The sequence below is a fragment of the Macrobrachium nipponense genome, chromosome 38 (genome assembly GCF_015104395.2).
Source record: "Macrobrachium nipponense isolate FS-2020 chromosome 38, ASM1510439v2, whole genome shotgun sequence".
NCBI lineage: Eukaryota > Metazoa > Arthropoda > Malacostraca > Decapoda > Palaemonidae > Macrobrachium > Macrobrachium nipponense.
Window position 1 is genome coordinate 42,613,656 of NC_061098.1, and position 21,289 is coordinate 42,634,944.

The 21,289-nt window shown below is 36.6% G+C and overlaps 1 protein-coding gene across 1 annotated transcript in view; it reads left to right on the forward strand.

Moving 5' to 3' along the window:
- The window catches only part of LOC135209484 (uncharacterized), a 2,286-nt gene extending 285 nt beyond the window's left edge, over positions 1–2,001 (forward strand). The window contains exons 2-3 of the mRNA XM_064242139.1: positions 314–416; positions 1,869–2,001. Coding sequence (XP_064098209.1) covers positions 314–416; positions 1,869–2,001 — 236 coding nt within the window. The remainder of the gene's footprint in view (positions 1–313; positions 417–1,868) is intronic.
- The last annotated feature ends 19,288 nt before the right edge of the window (positions 2,002–21,289 follow it).

Genomic DNA, 21,289 nt, shown 5'->3' on the forward strand with positions numbered 1-21,289 from the left:
ATTCTACGAGCGAATCAAAATCAAGTAAATATAGGAATGAACTGATGGGTGCCAATGCTTGGCCTTTGGCATAACTTCTGTAATCTATTCTATTGATTGAGTGGGGCCGAGAATCAAGATTTAAGTATAAGCGATTTTTACCTCATACCTTTACGGGCTTGATTACTTTGTCCATCACACTGATTCACCCTGAGTATTGCTTCGAGGTATATTATTATTATTCTGTATATTAACTGCTTTGAACATCACGCTATTTCACCCTAAGTTTTGCCTACGGACATATTACTATTATTATTATTTGCGTTGTTTGCAGATGGGCCAGTCTGGATGTCGGTGCCGAGCGGAACCATCGACGTCCATGAAAAAGAGGACCTGTTGGTGACGGCTTCGGCCTCTGCAAATCCTCCGCCAGTTAAGTAAGGTTTTCCTCTGCTTTGTGTGAAATCTGTTGGTGCAGGAATATGTGAAATCCAGGGATCTCACGAGATCTTTAGGTCATATGTGAAATGATCAATTCGCTTAGGAACATCTGAATCCAGAGGGCTAGTACTTAGACACAGTGAAACAGTGTTTCATTTACACTGTTTTTGCACTAAAGGACATTTTATCTTCCACGGGCTAGTACTAAAACCATGAGGAAACAGTGTAGATGTAACATCATACATACGTATATATATATATATATATATATATATATATATATATATATATATATATATATATATATATATATATATATATATATATATGTGTGTGTGTGTGTGTGTGTGTGTGTGTGTGTGTGTGTGTGTATATATATATTATATATATATATATATATATATATATATATATATATATCTATATATATATATATATATATATATATATATATATATATATATATATATATATATATATATATATATATATGTACTTAGCTAAGTAAAGGACAAGAAGTCGAAAGGCCTTGCAGATCTCCATCGTTTCTCTTGCCTTCGTGGATTTTGTCTTTATTTATGTATTCATCGCGTCCATATTCTCGTGGTTCAGTTGCACATACATACGTGTATACATATATGTTTGTGTGTGTGCATATGAGTGTGTATCACAATTAGAAAGACAATCAGAAAGAATTCACAGAATGCCAAAAAGAAACAAGAAAAATGGACCCTTAGGAAAGCCTTGTATCTCAACCTAATCGTTCGAAATGGCATAAAAACGAAGGTCTTATCAAAGGAGGGATTATGTGATTCGTGTCACTTAGTCCCCAGCCATTACCCCATGGATTTGGATAGTTGGTCTTCCCCAGAACGAGTTATCTGAGACAAATCTGTGTTCATTGAAATTTGGCGTCCTTCTTATGTCTTCATTTTGCCTTTTATTGACGTTCAGTTTCCCTTGAATTAAGCTCTTATTTCACAGGTGATAAACCATATCTACAAACTTCAAGACACCTTCTACAAGATATTATGTATATTCCCTGTTTTTCTCATAAGTTCTATCGTTCCAAAATCAGAATTATGGAAACGACCAACGTCAGTTTATTTGGTTGATAATAGCTGCAAGATATGGCAGATAATTTTTCTCTTATATCTTCACAATAAGAAAAAAAAAATTACCGTAACAGTAAATTAAGACGCCGCGATCGCTGGCTTGGCTAGATTAGCTGCATTTTACTTGCAAGTTTATTCAGCTACTTACAGCCACTGCCATCAGCTGTTTTCGTTGTTTTTTGATTTCAGAAGCACAAAATTCCTTTAAATCTTTCTGAAGTCTTCTACCAGTTCAATTAGCCAACTATCAATCATTCCCTCCTGCCACTGAAAAGTTGTTTATTGGAGAGAGCTTCAAGGGGCACTCACAATGGCACCTTCGCACTTCTTCAGGTACAGCTGGTGGCACGGTCCTCTGGAATTGGAGGGCCAAGTGGAGCCTGTCGCTGGAGGAGGAGGAGGAGGGAGGAGGAGGAGGAGGAGGAGGAGGAGGAGGAGGAGAGGGCCAATTGGAAGGGCGCCTTGAGATGAGAAGGGTCCATCGTCAGGAGTCCGGAGAATACTCTGTCACTGCCACAAGTCCAGGGGAACCGCCACCGCTTCCTTCGTCATTAATGTCCAGTGTACGTGAGTTGGTTTTGCCAGAGCTCCTTTCGTTGGTCATCTATTCTCCTTTTTGGGAGAGAGAGAGAGAGAGAGAGAGAGAGAGAGAGAGAGAGAGAGAGAGCCAATCAGGCGTAAGAACACTGTGGGGAAAAAGAGGTAAGGATAAAAAGTAAAAATAAATATAAAACTAATAAATAAAAAAAAAGAAAAAAGAAAAAACGATAATAATAATGATAATAAACAATTAAATAAAAACAATAAATATAAAAATTTAGAGAATTAAAAAGATGAAAATAAAAATAATGAAATAAGAGAAATGATTAAAACAAAAATAATAGAAATTGAAATACAATTAATAAAAATAAAGATTGACCCTAAGAGATTGACTGCATTATACAGACAGACAGACAGACAGACAGCCAGGCAAAATGAAAATAACAATATTACGAAATGGGATGCAATGAAGGTGTTCTTTGCAGGTTATTGAGAAACTTGTTTGAACAGTCTGTATAAATAGTAGGTTTTCCAGGATTTCTTCTGATCAAATCGCAAAATGCTTGTGGTGTCTTTCGTTGATTTGTCTGTTTGTGAGGATGGAGATAGAAATGTGGTTAAATTTTATTTGTATTTGCCATATTTTGTTACTTTTTTGTTGTTTGGATACTTTGGAAAACGTAGGATTCCAAACATTGCAAGATGTTGTTGTTGTTGGGAAGGGGGGGTTGGGTTAGGAAAGGTCTATGGAAAAGCCTGAAAACGTCTGAAAAAGGGTGTTTCATGTAGGAGGTAAAGACACAGGAATTTTAGGAAAGGATATTTATGATTTATTTATTAGAATGATTATGTAAAAAAAAAAAATAATGTGCATGTTAAACATTACAGAATAGTTATTTCTAATAAAATATAGAATATTTATATTAATTTTCGTTGGTGAAACAACGCTCTATTTGACCGTAGATTTTCGCAAACGCCTCAAGTAAGAGGGAGGTCAGATCAATCACACCTTGTTCCTGCTCCAGTATTCTGATAATGAATAATTCTACTGTTAGGTCTCAAACAAATAGCTAGAAAATCCATTTTCTATGTACTATGGTTTTCCAAGAATGAAGACATAACGATATTGCATATTATAAAACTCAAATAAACAAGATTCCAATGCCAAGTCATAAGCTGATTTGGCGTCCCATAATCTGCATCAAAGTCTTTTCCGCTACGAATATAAAAATATACACTGAGTGGGCACAGGCAGACATTTTTCATACATAAGCGCTGAAAACGACGTACCATGACACATCTATTTCGTCTGCACCACCACGTCACGTAGTTAAGTATATCTTAGTTTAACCAGACCACTGAGCTGATTAAGATCTCGTAGGGCTGGCCCGATGGATTAGATATTTTTACGTGGACAGGAACCAACTGGTTACCCAGCCACGGGACCTACAGCTTATTGTGGGATCGAACCACATTATATCGAGAAAATGAATTTCTAATCACCAGAAATAAATTCCGCTGATTCACCGTTGGCAGTCGTGACTCGAATACGTCACATAGTGACCCGTCTTTTTTATATCAATAAATTGTAAAGAATCTGTGTTTCATGTGTGTATAAGTTACCGTTTTAAATGAAGCACTTGCAAAGCTGGAGGAATGTCCACATAAAACAAGAACTCGACAGAATTAGTCCAGGAGGAAAGCGAATCATTGACAACAGAGCGCCAAGGGAGAGAAGCAGAATGGGGAAGCTTGGGAAATCACAACACGTTCCAACAGGAAGCAGTGTGTGAGGAGGTGGAGAAAGGCAAACAGAAGGCATAAAGCGAACATATGGAGGAATGAAGAAAAATAGAATACAGGAAAACTGAGGAGGACAGAAGGGAACAAGGGAACGTCGTCGGCTGATGGAAGCTCTCATTTTAGCCTTTTGCAAAAGAGAATAGTTGAGATGGCTTTGTCTGAGTATAGCGTGCTGCAAATTGGTCTGTTGATCATCCTTTCTCCAATCATCAAACATACCAATCTACAGCCACCTAGCCTTAGTAGTTTTTATTTAATTTTATGTTAAAGTTAGCCGTGATCGTGCATCTGGCACCGTTATAGGTGCTACCAACACATGCCCCCATCAGGCAGTGGCTGAGTATTTCATACAGCATTTTATGCTGTACAGAAAACTCGACTGCTCATATTGTCTAAAGTTTAATACATCAACTAAGTTACAGGAAGACTATTATGTTGGGCTAAAAAATCTTCGTGGAAACCAGTTTGATTCAGTAAGACAAACTTGCGCTGGTAATTCTGAACAAAGAAGTGAGAAAATAGTCTCACTCCGTACCAACACTGCCAAGCATGGAAATATACCCATAGGTATCAGTTCCTCGTTGGACAAGTGGTTTACGTGCTCGCCAACCGATCTGGTGGCCCCGAGTTCGATTCCGCTCACTGCCAACGTTCTTGGTGATTAGAAATTAATTTCTTGATTTAATCTGGTTCGGATGCCACAATAAACTGTAGGTCCCGTTGCTAGGTAATCAATTGGTTCCTAGCCACGTCAAAATACCTAATCCTTCGGGACAGCCATAGGAGAGCTGTTAATCAGCCCAGTCGTCTGATTAAACTATGATATACTTAAGTTTTTATCCATAGGTATCAACAATCTAACAACGCATTAAATGACTGACTTCATGACAGAATGATACCATCCCAAACGATTCATGGTATTTAGCCTGGAATGAGCTAAAATACTGAGAAATAATCCAGGTGTTAGCATCACGAATCTGCTAAGATGTTCCTACATGAGATCCTGAAGATACAGCCATGAACACTCACTTTAATTGCTTAGGGAACAAAGGAAAAGTATCCAGAACCCTATTCATGTTTCCCAGTGATGATCGTCTATCAGCCTTCCAGTTCTGCCCCGTTGCTGTGCAAATGTTTTATTTTTTGGCTTCCGATAAAAATGTTGAAACACAGATTTCCATATTTGGACAAGAGAGGACTGAACTCACCCTGGCAGCAGGACGGAAGTGTATGAAATCCAACAGTGATAGCAGGACTTGCCCTTAGCTACATAGAAAATACTCTCTACAAAAGGCTCCTAAGAAAATGAGGTTACTGGTTTCCAATAGGGTACGGGAGATTGAAACGATGCCTTCTCAGCAACTCCACTGCAAGAAGAACATGGACATTTATATAATGCGTTGAAATAACGAAAAAATGAACAATGCAACGTTGAAGTTCACTTATGGGGACTGAAGACAAAGTGGCAACTGTACCAGAGACCAAGACAAAGCATTATGACACAGTAACTGATGAAATAGAGAACACTAATAGACACTTCAGCATTGCAGCTAAATCATTTGTTATTTTGTACAGAAACATACTTGTATGCGTGGGAAGGTGGTTAATAATATGATTATCATAAGTAATAAATGCGTCTATCTGTCTCTCCTGACTAAAAATAACAGTATCATAAACAAAACTAGTAGCATATCCAAGTTTGTTTGTGTTATGGTGTTTTATGTTGCATAGAACCAGTGATTATTCAGCAACGGGACCAACGGCTTTACGTGACTTCCGAACCACGTCGAGAGTGAACTTCTATCACCAGAAATACACATCTCTCACACCTCAATGGAATGTCCGAGAATCGCACTTGCTGCCTCCGAGATACTATTTTCAGTAGCTTACAACATGCGAATATTCCTCATCAGGTTCTATTCGGTAATTTGGGGAGTTTTCTTACAATGTTTGGTTGGGGCAGTTCATTCTTTCACACAGACTTGCTAAGCGTTCCACGGGAGTCGAGTGTTTTCAGCATAAGTGTCTTTCAAATAAGCATGTTTACATAAGAAAAACGTATTCAATAAACGTGTTTTTAGCCCTGAAATATGACTAAAACTTGCAGTTGTAATCAAATCCCAATATATCAGAACAGAAAGCAATAAATTCATGCGTGACACCGTGAGCAGGTCGGCACAGTCCCTCTCGAAGTCTTGTGAAATACGACCGAATTTATTGCACTTGAAGAAAACACTGCAATGTTTTTTTCTACCAACATTTCTAATAATATGATTTCTCATTAAAGTCAAGCAGCAAATCATCTTCAGTAAAGGCTACATGATTTTCACCTCTTTTTAAACTAACAGATGGCTGAATGACCTGACAAGAGTTATCCTATAATTTGGGGCTGTTTTTATACATATTATTGTAGGTAACTGACGTTATTATCCTGGTATTACCCTCACTGATGCTATTTTCAGTTGAGCTTATTGCCTCTTTGTCTCTTGATATAGGGTGTCCATAAAATCCCAGTACCATTGACAAGTATTTATTGGTCATAATGGTACTGGGACTTTATGGACGCCCTGTATGTTTGTCAAGAAGCTAACATGAGAGTTGCAGGTGGATGCTGACTGAAATATTACAAAAGGCTCGTGAATTGGAAAACCACTGAATAAATGTTTGAGTAGAAAGGGATGTAACCTTTGACCTTCTATGTGGGTCAAATATGTTGGCCATTGTTTTCATTGTTTGACATGTATGCGATGGATTCGTATTTGATTCGTTACTCCGCTAATGAAACAGAAGTGCAAATTTGGCTAATTGGTATTTGACATGAATTGTCTGGACGTTTCAACGACTTGTATTTGTCCTTGAAATATGATGTCGTTTTACTCCGCTAATGAAACAGAAGTGCAAATTTGCTAATTGGTATTTGGCATGAATTGGTCTGGACGTTCAACGACTTTGTCTATTTGTCCTTGAAAATGATTAGTTTCGTTTTTACTAGTTATGATCAACTTACTTCCGACCATTGATTTGTGTATTATATTATGCTCAGAACTTGGTCGCGTAATGCAATGGATATTTATTAAAGATTTCTTATTACACAGTGAGTCAAAGTCAGCGTTAAGTCTAGGTCATACCTACGTTGACGCGTCAACGTCAAACACATGAAATTTAAACTGGGCCATCACCTTTGAACTAAGAGAGACAGATCAATTATTATGCCTCTTCGAAGAGTGAATCATGGTCAATGTAAAGTTCATACTTATAAGTCAAAGGTGAAATAAGATTTTAAGGTAAAGGAGATAGAATGGTAAGCGGAAATTTGAGATGAGGGTTTCGTTCATTTGGTGGTAGATGTTTGTCCTTTGGGTGGCAGGAGTTTGCAATAAGGTTTGGCCTCGTTGATGGTAACTAGCAGTTTGACTTGGGGAGTGAGATCACTCGTCTTCTGTATCTTGCCCTCTCTGGATGTTCTTGGCTGAGATGAAATGGCCAAATTTGAGAGAACCAAGGCTGTTTCCTAAAAGTGAGCCATATATATATATATATAATATATATATATATATATATAATATTATATATATATATATGTATATATATGTATTTATGCATATATGTATATATATGCAATATGTATACACACACACACACATAGATATAATATTTCAAGAGCATCCAATTTATACATACATATACATCTATTGTGCATCTTTCTCAGGATAAATCTAATGATTTTTGGCCAAAGTGTAAATCATTTCCAGCATCATTATATGAAATGTTTCAGAAACTTCCTACAAGGTCACTGACAGACGACAATATGGCCGACGCTCGCGTCCTACGTTCTGACCGCTCTCTTGACACAAACAAAGGCATGAATAAGTCAAATGTTATTCCTCTATGGAGTGATGTTGGTCTTTAGATGCTCGAAAACTAGTGAGTTGATTCTTTTCGGCATAAAAGAGGCCGACTGAAGCTAATGAATCTCTGCTGGAACTCCGGAAGTGTCATTAATCTCCAACCAAAGCCGGGGTCAATCCGCAAGGTTGAAACAAGGGCAGTTCGACTCATTTTCCATTATCCCCTGTGATTACCTGATGCCACGATACCCCTTGCAAAATTAAACGCTCTCTCTCTCCCCACCTTTCTCTCTCTCTCTCTCTTTTGTGTGGATGTGTGTGTATCTGGGCTCATCGAGTTGAGCCTGAGAATATGTCAGCTGGTATTCCTGGGTAAATGGTGTCATGTGTTATGTATGGCTGTTATTTCACGTCTACAGGAATAATTCTCTGGCTATGTCTCTATGCCTCTCTCCTTATCCTTTCATATATTATTATATAATATATATATATATTATATATATTATATATATATTATATATATATATATATATATATATATATGTAATAAATATATATATGTATATATATATATATATATATATTTTATATAATATATATATATATCTATATATTATATATACATATATATATATATATATATATACAATCATAGATATATTCTATATAATATATTATATATATATAATATTATATCTATATATATATAATATATATATATATATATGCTTATAATGTCTATCTATATATATATATATAATATATTATATATATATATATATATAATATATATTATATTTCTCTCTATTATATATATCATATATATATTATGTATCCAATATATATATATGTATCTATATATATATATAATTATCTATATATATAGATATAATATATATATATATATGATACATACTCTATAAGTATAGTCTTATAGATACATACATATATATCATTAATATATATCATTATTATATTTCTTATATTCTAAATATATAGATATATTATATCTATATTATATATATACTTCTTGTATATATTATTCTATTATATATCATTACTAGCCATCATAGATCTATCTATATATATCTATCTATATCTAAGATATATATAATTCTGTATATCTCATATATCTATATAATCACTATTCTTATAGTATATTATTATATATTAGACAATTGATCTATATACTAATATTATATATCTTATTATCTATCTATATATATATTATATATAGAAAATAATCTAATATATATCGTATCTATATATATATATATATAATATTATTATATATATTATATATATATATATTATTATATTGCTACTTTCAAAATGCATGTTTTCCCCTCTTTGAAATGTCATGTATATTGTGCAACATTTTTTCAGATTCCTAGATAGCTTAGAATAGGTATGTTTTAAAATGTGGTGTTCGATTTCACATTAACGTGTTGTAAAAGAATATATATACATAAAGAGAGAGATCTTTGTCTTTTCAAAAGCTAAAAATGTTTTAACTTTTCTTTCAGCACGTGTGATAGCGAGCGAGCTAGAGTTTCTGCGTTGTTGTCAAAAACATGTCAATTTTAATTGTTGCCCAGCCACGTTCGGTCGGGTATGCGTCTTTCTTTTTTTTAAACATATAAGGTGCCCAGAGACCCGGGAAAGCAGATTTCATTATCACTCTAGAATATACTGGTTGGTGTTAGGGATATATTTGTTAGGACAGTGACCATTATTTAATGGTGCCCATTTATTGTATTGAATTGTAAGTTGATAACTTAGAGGAAAATGGCTCAGTTCAATGTTCAGGAATTTTTAGCAGCCCCTTCCGTCCAAGTTTTGTCTGAAACCACTCTGTCTAGAGCACAGTGGAGCGCTTTAGCAAGGAGGCATGTGGTGGTTATGTGTCTACTAGTATGGTAAAGGCACAAATAAGATGTATTGCTATGGAATCATTGATAAACTCGTAGAATAACTGATGAAGATGAGTTAGAATTGGCTCAAGAGTTGTTGAATGTAAGCACGTGCTGATCTCATAAATAAGCAAGCAGAAAGAAAGAGAAAGTGATGCAGAGTTAGAGCTTAGACGCCATTGAAGCAGAAGAGGATTTGATTAAGCTAAAAATGCTTGCTGAAAGAGAGAGAATGCAAGCTGAAAGAGAAAGAATGCAAGCTGAAAGAGAAAGAATAGACAGGGAAAAACAAGAAAGAAGAGAAAGAGAAGAAGAAAAACGCAGCAGAAGAGGAGGAGAAAGGATAAAAGAGGAAAGAGAAATCGCAAGACATGAAAGGAAATGGAATTGATAAGAGCTAGATCCACATTACCTGTAACACCGTCTAACCCTAACCAAGGTAATCAAGATCCTGTATTTGATGTAGTGATAGTGACAGAAGTAATCCCTAAGTTTACTGAAGAAGCTCCAGATGAGTTTTTTTTTTTTTGATCACTTTGAGAAAGTGGCTTCAGTATGGGATGGCCAAAGGATGAAATGGTCAGTTTTGCTACAAAAGTGTCTTTGGAATTAAAGGTGAAAGGGGAGAAGTGCTTATCTAGCCTTAACAGCTGATCAGTGTAAAGACTACAAGGTACTTAAACACAGTGTGCTACAAGTTTACCAGATGACCCCAGAGTACTACAATGAGGAGATTCACGAAAATTTGAGAAAAGATGAGAAGGGAACATTCTTAGATTATGCTTACAAAAAAGTGAGAAGGTGTTTCAAACGTTGGGTAGAAGCTGCTAAAGTTAAAACTTTTGATGAGTTTAGAAGAGTTACTTGTTCTTGAACAGTATCTTAAGGGAATTCCTGAACATATAAGAGCTTATTTAAGAGAGAGAGAAAGTGAAGAAACTTGACAAAGCCGCTACACGCAGTGAAGATTACAATATATCAGTAGCAAGTGTATTACAATGTCAAGTACCAGAGTCAACAACGCCCAGGTTTTAAGTCTTATCCAAATAATAGGAAACAAATTTAATGGGAAACCTACCAGTGATACTACTAAGAGTACACAAGGTAATACAGCTCAGCAAACTAATGTGAAATAAACCTCATCCAGTTTTTCAAGACAGTTACAGAAACCTAATGTTGTCTGTTTCAAGTGTTGAAGAGTAGGACACTACAGTCAAGAGTGTTACCGGAATCAACAGCAGTCAAAGCCAGTTTGGTCAAGTTGTAAAAGGTGACCAGGTGAAACAAACTACGAAGAGCAGTGTGGTAAAGAATCAGACTCCAGAGAAGAATAAAACTAAACAAGCTGAATGTTAGCAACCAGTGGAAATGTTACCTCAAGCAGTGAGTGGCTAAGCAGTGTGGGGAGGCTTTTTAAGCCATAATCTATGAGGGTATGCTGTCAACTCAAGAAGGAAGTATGCAGGTACCAGTCAAGATATTAGGTGATACAGGGAGTAACCATAGTGTGGTAGTACGTGGTTTCTCACCCTCAGTTGGAGAGAGTCTCACAGGAGATTCAGTTATTTGAAGGGTATAGGAGGAGAGGAAGTAAACTCCTATATGCCGCTTACACCTGTCATGTGAATTGGCGACAGAGAATGTTGATTTTGCTGTAAAACGGACTCACTAGCTATGGAAGGTATACATGTTCTGTTGGGAATGAAGTTGGTGGTGTGCCATTTTATTCCTTGTCCTGTAGTGACAGACAAACCATTGAGGATTGTTAGTTGGAGAAGAATAACCCCCAACCTGTTTCCTAGTTGTGCAACTACCAGAAGTATGAAGAGGACTACGACTGTAAGTGAAGAAACTGAGGATTTACACACCCAAGAAGGATCAAGCGAAGGATCTTTGTGCTTAGAAGAATTATTCCAGGAAGTGAAGTTTCCCATAGTGCTGACCAAGAAGAGATTTCCCAAGAAGATGAAGAAGACGACGATGACGAAGAAGAAGAAACTGATGTTTTCCTGAAGAGACTCCGAGTAGTCAAAGTGTTACTGAAGACAGTAGTGAAACTACAGTAGCTGTTAGTTAGCAGATATTGAGAATTCAACCCTTGAAGTTGGTCAAGTGACAAGAGAGAAGCTGATGGACTTGCAGAAGAAGGATGCATTGTTAACTGATTTGTTCTTCAGAGTTGTTTGATCGAGAAGAGATGCAACAACTCCTACCTGTTACTATCTGAAGGAAGGTTTGCTGATGAGGAAAGTATAGACCTACAAATATACCAGGAGATGCTGTATGGGGCGAATATCATCAAATTTTGATTCCATATCCATTGAGAAAGCAAGTGGTTTGCAGTAGCTCATGAGTCTGGACATATGGGAATCAGGAAGACTGTGGAGAAGATCATGAAATATTTTCTCTGGCCTGGACTTCACAAAGATGTTAGCAGGTTTTGTCGTGAGTGTCATACCTGCCCAGATAGCTGGAAAACCGAATGAAACCATCAAGAAAGCCCCCTACAACCTATAGAAGTTAGGAGAACCCTTTAGCAAGTGATTATAGACATGGTTGGACCATTGCCGAAGACAAAGAAAGGAAATGAGTATTTGTTGACATTAATGTGTCCTGTGACAAGGTATCCAGAAGCAATCCCTGTTAGAAACACTATCTGCCAAGATAAGTTGCTAAAACTTGTGGAGTTTTTCTCAAAGTTTGGAATACCAGAAAAATAGTACAAAGTGACAGAGGAACAAACTTTACTTCAAAGTTATTCCGGATGGTGATGAATTTGTTAGGAGTGAAACAACAGTTATCCACTGCCTATCATCCAGAAACTCAAGGTGCCTTGGAAAGGTTCCACCAAACATTGAAAAGTATGCTGACAAAGTATTGTTCTGAGTCAGGAAGAGAATGGGATGTTGTTACCATTAATGTTGTTTGAAGTTAGGAGTGCTTATCAAGAAAGTATGGGATGTTCCCACCTAATGATATGATTTTTGGAAGAGAAGTTAGAGGACCGTTGAAGATTCTTGCAGAAAATTGGGAAGAAAAATCAAGAGGAAAGCCAAAGGAGAGTATGTGAAGAATTTAAGGAAAAGGTTGAAAGAGATTAGAAAATTCTCTTTAGAAAACTTGAAAATTAGTCAAGAGAAAATGAAAAGGAGATTTGATGCTAAGACTAAGCTAAGAAGTTTTTAGTGTTGGTCAACAAGTGTTAGTGTTTCTTACCTGTCAAGAGATTTCCCTCACTAATAAATTTCAAGGTCCTTACAAGATAATTCAGAAGTTTAAGTGATGAACTTATGTGATTGACCAGAAAGAAGAAGAAAACAAAGGAAGATACATGTGAACCTCTTGAAACCTTATTTCTCAGAAACTAAAACTGAAACTGTGTCAGTAACCCAGACAGCTTTATCTACAGAAGACGATGATGGCTACGAATTGGGAACTGCAAGCAAGATGAATGCTTCAATTTGGAATATTTGGAGGATAAACTGAAACATCTGAGTGTTGAACAAGGTGAAGACTTAGTGACGTAATTAGAAGTTTTCCAGAAATTTTTTCAGATGTGCCTAGACGTACTGATCTGACCAGCATGAAATCAAGATTCAAGAAGATGGAAAACCTTTCAAGCAAAGAGCCTATTGCTTATCACCGTATCATCGAGATGTTTTGAAGAAAGAAGTTGAGTATTTGCTGCAACATGGATTAGCAGAACCCAGTTCAAGTCACTTCAGTTCTCCATGTGTGTTAAAGAAACCGGATGGTTCATTTAGGATGTGTACTGATTATAGGAAGCTGAATTCTATCAGTGTGGCTGATAATTATCCTTTGCCTCTTATAGATCAGTTACTTGATAATATTGGGCAAGCCAAGTTTGTTTCCAAGATAGACTTGTTGAAAGGATATTATCAAATTCCCTTAGATGAGAATGCGAAGCTGCTGTCAGCTTTTATACTCCTTTGGACTATCTCATATACTGTTCTGCCCGTTTGGTCTGAATGAATGCACCCGCAACATTTCAACGAGTGATGGATCAACTGCTAGGATCAATAGAAGGAGCAGGTGTATACCTAGATGACATCGTGATTTACTCTACAACGTGGGAAGAACATCTGAAGATTCTGAGGAAAGTTTTCAAGAAACTACAAGAAGCAGGATAACAGTCAACTTAGAGAAGTGAGTTTGGAAAGGCCAACTGTACAGTATCTTGGGTTTGAAGTTGGGAAAGGCCATCTTGCTCCAGTAAATGCTAATGTAAAGAAGGTATCCGTAAGGCTACCCCCCTACTACCAGGAAACAGCTACAGAGATTTTTTAGGCATGGTTGGTTTCTATCGTCGTTTTTGCCCAAATTTCTCAGCCGTAGTAGCTCCCTTGACAGACTTAACTAGTCCCAAAGCTAAGTTTTATTGGACTCCAGAGTGTCAAGAATCCTTTGAGAAGGTAAAGCCATTTTAACTTCAAGACCAGTACTTCAAGCTCCAGACTTCGACAAGAAATTTGTGATACAAGTTGATGCGTCAGACTGTGGTGTTGGAGCTGTTCTACTTCAAGAAGATGAAAATAATATCTACCATCCTGTGTGCTTCATGTCTACAAAATTGAAAAAACATCAGAAAGTATACTCAACAATTGAAAAGGAAACTTTAGCCTTAATCATCGCATTGAAAAAATTTGAAGTGTATGTGAATAGACCTAGGAATGAAGAAATTTTAGTGTTGTCCGATCACAATCCACTATCATTTGATCCAGAAATGAAAAACCATAATAAAGACTGGACCAGGTGGTCTTTGTGCCTGTAACAGTATAACTTAAGAGTGCAGCACATTAGTGGCAAAAACATGTAGTTGCTGATTATTTATCTCGTTGCGAATCGTTGGATTCAACACCGTGATAAAAAATCATCTGGGGGGAGGTATATTATATATTGCTACTTTCAAAATGCATGTTTTCCCCTCTTTGAAATGTCATGTAGATTGTGCAACATTTTTTCAGATTCCTAGATAGCTTAGAATAGGATGTTTTAAAATGTGTTCAGATTTCGCATTAACGTGTTGTAAAAGAATATATATATAACGTAAAGAGAGAGATCTTTGTCTTTCGAACTACTAGTGTTTAACTTTTATGTCGACACTTTAAGATTAGAGGAACTCAGAGATATCCGTTTGCTTTCCTAAATCTGTCAACGCGTCTTGATAAGCGATCTCAAATCTTCACTTGTGTTTTGGAGAATCTGTCATCGTACGTGATAAGACTTCTTCGTCTCGTTCGAGTAGAGTACGTCTTTTTTTTTAACAGACTCGTCTTGTACGCGTATGCTTTAATCAAAGCCTCGTGCATGTTACATATTTCTTTATGAAGATTGCATCAGATTTCCAAGCTACTGGAAGCTTTCGTGTCAAGAACATTTCTGTATCATCCTGCCTAGTCGAATTTCCATAAAGGAAGAGATTTCATTCGATCATAGAACCTCGAGGCAGTTAGATCTCTCTCTCTCTCTCTCTCTCTCTCTCTCTCTCTCTCTCCCTCGACATCGAGATTATATTAACGTAACGTAAATTGGTCACTCGTAACATTTTAGAATTTCATGTTTGATATTTCTTAGAATTTATTTAGTGTTATTTAGTTTCTTTTGTGGAATCTGAACAGACATTATTTCGTAACGGCGCCTGGATTTTGTGAAAGTGTGAATCAAGCCTGCAGCAAAGCAAAGAAAGAAATTGGTATACCAAGGGTAAAGTGTGTATATTTTATTAGTTGCAACTAATAATGGATTGGGAGTGTGGTTAACTAATAATTGTTAGGGACAGTGAATAACTAATAACGGATAGGAATGGTGTTTAACTAATAACTAATAATTGGTTTGGTAAAAACTGTTGGTTACAGTGTTTTTGAGTGAAAACATTTACACTTTTACACATTGCTGATTTTTTTTTGTCTGTTCCATTGTTTGTGCACTTATTCATTTTCTTATTGAAGTGTATCTTTTTATTTTATATTTTCATTTGCATTCATAATTTAATTGACTTGGTTATTTTCATTGCTTTATCATTGCACATTTAATTAAATTTAACACTTGTGAATTGATTTGCATTTACTTAGAATTCTTTTCAAATTTTATTGTTGTTTAGCACTTGTGAATTAATTTCAAATTTTCAATTATTGCCTAACACTTTTGAATTTCAATTAAATAATTTTCTTGAACTTTGTGATAAATTAATTTTGATTTAATTTTACTTAATTTGATTCAAGAATTAATTACACTTTACTTTGTTTTCAAGTAACAGTAATTTTCCCTGATATTGTGAATTTCACTTATAAATTTTGAATTTAATAATAAATTTTTGTATTTAAAATTTTTATAATGTTTTCTTTATCTTACACCATATAAGTATATGATTATGATTATATTGATGTTAGGTAGAACCATAGAGTGGTAATTGATTTGCTTTCCTTCAATTTTCTTGAAGTGACTTAGAACCAGGGAAGTACTTAGACTTTTGAAATCAGGGAAATACTTAGAGTTTTAAAGTTGTTGAAGGAGTGATGCCCTTTGATTAATTTAATTACTTACAAGATTACCTCACACCTGTTTTGATGTATTTAGTCTGACTTTCTGCAATAACGGTAAGTTGTTAAGGGATCACTGTTGCCTTTAGAGTATTCAGTCGTTTAAACGTGTTATGAGGGTTCAGGTGTCTGGCTTTTTGTGAGGTAATGTTTGATGCATGGTAATCCAGATACTTGGCACTTAACTTCGTAACAATATATATATAGTACTGGTAATCTTCCTTGGACACGAAGATAGGTTACTTAGTTGTATTCCAAAAGGAACATGAAAGCTGATTTTGTGAGGATATATATATATATATATATATATATATATATATATATATATATATATATATATATATATATATATATATATATATTTGATTGTTAACATGTAAGTCTTAGCAGAGAGAGAGAGAGAGAGAGAGAGAGAGAGAGAGAGAGAGAGAGAGAGACTGCCCTCATTTCCCAGTATGTTAGTTTCTGAGCAGAAATGTTGTCCATTTCCCACCTTGTCCGGCTGTGCTCCTTCCTTCAAGCCAAGTGGCAGCCTTTTCCTTCCCAATCAGAGCAGCATTTGTAATGTCAGTTCTTGTCTTTCGAACCCAGACGGTCCTGAGAACATCGTGACATCCAAACGGGTGACGGTGGATGAGGGTGGCTCAGCTTCCGTCCTCTGTACAGCAGTTGGCAATCCTACACCGACGTCACTTGGTACAGACAGGAGGATAACAGCAGGTAGGCAATCAGGTCAATGTCCTCAATGCTGAATAAACATTTCCCTGTATGTAGTATGGTTAGGTACGCCGCTCACTCTAAAGAGATGTTTGTTTGTCTGGTGTTTTTACGTTGCATGGAACCAGTGGTTATTCAGCAACGGGACCAACGGCTTTACGTGAATTCCGAATCACGTCGAGAGTGAACTTCCATCACCAGAAATACACATCACTCACCCCTCAACGGAATGCCCGAGAATGGAACTCGAGGCCACCGAGGTGGCAGACCAAGACCAAACCGACCACACACTGAGGCGCCGAGTTGCCGCAATGAATAGGAGTAACGATCCCCGGAAGCCGAGAGACAGAAGCCGAAATCTGAGCTGGAGAGCCAAAAAAAAAAAAAAATTTTTTCCAGGGGGTTGTGCAAATCCGGTTTGATCTTACAATATCCGCTCGCTCGCATATAAATGAATGAAGGAAACTTTAGCCTCGACGGCATCAAATATTCGCGTCATTTTGATGCAATTTGACGTCCAGAAGATTAAATGAAATATTCAGTCTCGTTTGGGCGCTGAGTGACCTCTCCTGAATAAAGAAGGAAGGGCAGCGGTTTCCTCTTTAGCGGTGATTGAGAGGAAGAGAAGCCATGACTGAAATGCAACAGACCAAGAAATAATGGTAAAAAGTCCAAATAAATGATCCGTAATCAACCATAAGTGCTATGTTAGTGATTTTATAAAACGATATATCAAAGTCACAACGCCCTCATTAGATAAATGTACTTTATAGCCTGACATAAAAATGGATTTTAAAGAAAAACAAACGTTTAGATAAAGATTTTGTAAAATAAGTTCCTACTCCTGAACATATCAGATGGAAAACCTCATAGTGAAAAGAGTCACTTTGTTAGACGTTTCTGACATTTTTAACTGCGCTTATATAACATGAGAACTGTTCTTCATAGATTTAATGCTTTGATAAACTCCCTTTCCTTAAAATGAAACCGCAACTTGGTATATTAATGATGACAATTGCCGATTTACTATAGTGACTCCTAAATTTGTATTTTCTGGAAATACAAATTTCAGCTTATAACTTTCAACTTTTCTAAATAACACGTAGCCAAAGATTTTCTGGTGTTTGCAATCACATTCTCAAATCCCTGAATTTTAGTAATGACTCCTTGATTCCAGTTTTGACGTTTTTGTTGTTTATTTTCCACCGCGCAAAACCAGAATACTCGGGCAGAAATTTTGCTGTCCAAGTAAATCGTATTAATCAAAATATCGAAAGCAGATGGTATTGACAGCGACTGGTTTTTTGGCAGGTAAAAAAAGTATTAAAACAAAGGCTTCCTCTATCTGGCAATAAGTTCGACTTCATCCCATGACGAAATAATTTATACGCGAAAAAGTAGACCATGTAAAATTTGTGAAATATATGACACAATGCTGTTTGAAATAGGGAAAATATATGGCACAATGCTCTTTGAACCAAACAAAAACTTTTATCAGTTTTCTTCTGAAGATGGAAAAAGAAACCCACAAGATAACCGAGTATAACTTGGTTTACTTGTAAACATTACATGCCATTAACACTCGGTGGCTGGGCAAATGCAAACTGAAAGCATCGAGTGTTAATACATTGTAAATACCTTACAAGTAAACAAGTTTATACTCGGCTATCTTGTGGGTTTCTTTTTCCACAATGCTCTTTATGGTTGCCCTGTGTTATGACCTAAGTCCGCCATTTGTTGAGAAGCAGGAGACCTTATGTAACCCCCATAGGATTTTCGATGATGTCTTGCAGCAACTCCGAGGTTCTCTCTTGGGGCATCGGCGAAGCCAGACTCTCGATCGAGGGGGCGACCAGAGCAGACACGGGATTCTACCTCTGCCTTGCCTCCAACGTCGTCTCCAGGGCGGAGCCCGTTCGCGCGGCCGTCGTCGTGACTCGTAAGTAATGTTTCTCTTCTTAAACTCTTCTTTATCCACTGATTAACATGAGTGGTTCTGAGTCAATGGCAATAAGTTCAGCTCTTTTTTTTTTTATCCACTGATTAACACGAGTGGTTCTCAGTCAATACCAATGAGCTAAACCCTTGTTTATCTAAATGATTAACACGAAAATGGTTCTCAGTTGATTGCAATATAGGTTTTGATTAGGTTTTACTCTTCTTCAGTTACTTAGCCTTATTTCCATCCTGATAATTTATGTTGGCCCATTTTCCGAAGGTATTCATTCTCAGCAGATACATGAAGTGACGGTCCGTTGGCAAGGTGATTAGTAATTTGAGTACTGTGTTTTTACTGATATAGGTATTGTTTGCCTTTTGGTGCAGTAGCTTTAAAACTATCTTTCCTTTGCCAACTGAAATACAAGCATTTTTGTAATGGAGGAGCTGCTTGGCAAATCGTGACAAGTGTGAATTCGTATGTTCGTATTTTCTTTAATGTTACCTTTCACTCATTTGCATACAAAACTGGCATTCATTCTATTACATATCTTAAGGATGCATATTCATCGAATTCAAGACATCTGGGCAATTTTTTTTTTCTTTTTTTTTTTTTTTTTTTTTTGTCGGAGAGAGAAATAAGTGTCCCTTATCATTTTTAGGTATTCGTCAAATGTCTGTGAATTCGTAATCCATTACAACAAATTTGAGCACCATTGCACAAGTCCGTCTTTTCTCTCGAGTCTAAAAGTCATCCACTCAGTTTTATCCTTCCTTCTCCTTCTGCAGAAACTCCAGAGGTTCCCGACGAAGTGGAAGAAGGCGCAGAAGAGTCCTACCTGAGTCCCTGGGCTCACTTGGGGGGGACGGCCCGCCTGGAGTGCAGCGTGAAAGCCGCCCCTTCGCCCACTTTCAAGTGGACCATCAACGAGGACCGAGTTCTGCTAAATGACCGGAAGTATTTCATAAGGGTGCCTGAGGTGAGAGGGGCTCCTCCTCCTCCTCCTCCTCCTCCTCCTCCTCCTCCTCCTCCTCCTCCTTTCATTCGTCTTATCAGGGGGTTTTTGCATTTCGTGACGGGATATATACTCTGTTTTTCTTCATCTGTCCATCCGCCTGTGGTGGTCGTGCATGGTAACACTGCGTCCCGGGCTTTAAATAGTTACACTATGTGTAAGTTTTAGGTAAATAAAAGGATGTCTGGGTGTACATTTTCAACTGAAAAGTCTTTTAAGGATTCACTGTATGAGAATTACACCATTAATATTCGAAATAGGATATTATTTAAAGCCCAGGACGCAGTGTTACCATGCACGACCACCACAGGCGGATGGACAGATGGAAAAAAACAGTCTAGGTATTATTTTGGTCGCTGAACAGAGCTGAAGTAGGGTTCGCTGTGTAGAGATATAGAAATGGGAGGCCAAAGGCCAAGCGCTGGGTGGGGCCTATGGTGAGGTCATTCAACGCTACGAGAGGAAAATTGATAGAGCGAAGGTTGGAAAAGGTAAAGGGGTAAGCTAGGAGGAAAACCTCTCATTAACCGTATGGGGAGCAATGGTTAGAGAGAGTGAGAAGTAAGGTGGAGAAATATGAATATGAAAGGCGGTACAGTAAAAATAATGAAAGAGAATAAAACAGCATAAGATATTTAAGAAATGCATTGGCAAACAGTGAAATTTTTGCTCATGTCAGTGTAACCAATCATACGTTCAACTTGGTTTGTTGATCATCCACCTCCAATCATCAAACATACCAAACTGCGAGCCCTCTAGCCTTAGTTTGTCTATTTCCGGTAAAGGGCAAAAGCATAATTTATTCTTATAATGCAATGGAAAGAAACTTCACTAAGTAGTTAATAAAAGAAGATTTCTGTATAAAACTGATCCTTTACTTTAAAAAGAGCAAGCTGTCTAATGTTTAAAACCGTTCTTGAAAGACCGGGAAAAGGAAACGGGACTTTTGTAGATGTGGCATGGAAAAGAGCTAGAAAAACATTTTATTCAACTAATGACAAACTTGAATTTAGTAGCATAACATTCTAAATTACCTTATGATGAAAGGTTTTTATATATTCCTAGAATTTTAAAGCTTTTTAACATAAATGTTGTTTTCAGTAATATTATGTTCAAGAGTTTAGTAATCAAAAATTCTCCTAAAGATCTTCCAGGCTGCTATATGAAATTCCTTGCAAAAAGTGTGATAAAATCTATTACGGACAGACTGGCAAATCTCTTTCACAGCGTCTTAAGCAACATCAATATTCTGTGAGAACTGGGCAAATAATCGAATGCATTATTTGTACATATGAGAGATTTAGACCATCCTATTAACTGGAGTCAAGCAAGAGCCTTAGTCCCATGTAATGACACAGTTAAAAGGAATATCATTGAATCTTGTTTTTATCAAGTCAAATAATAGAAAGGTTTCTAAAT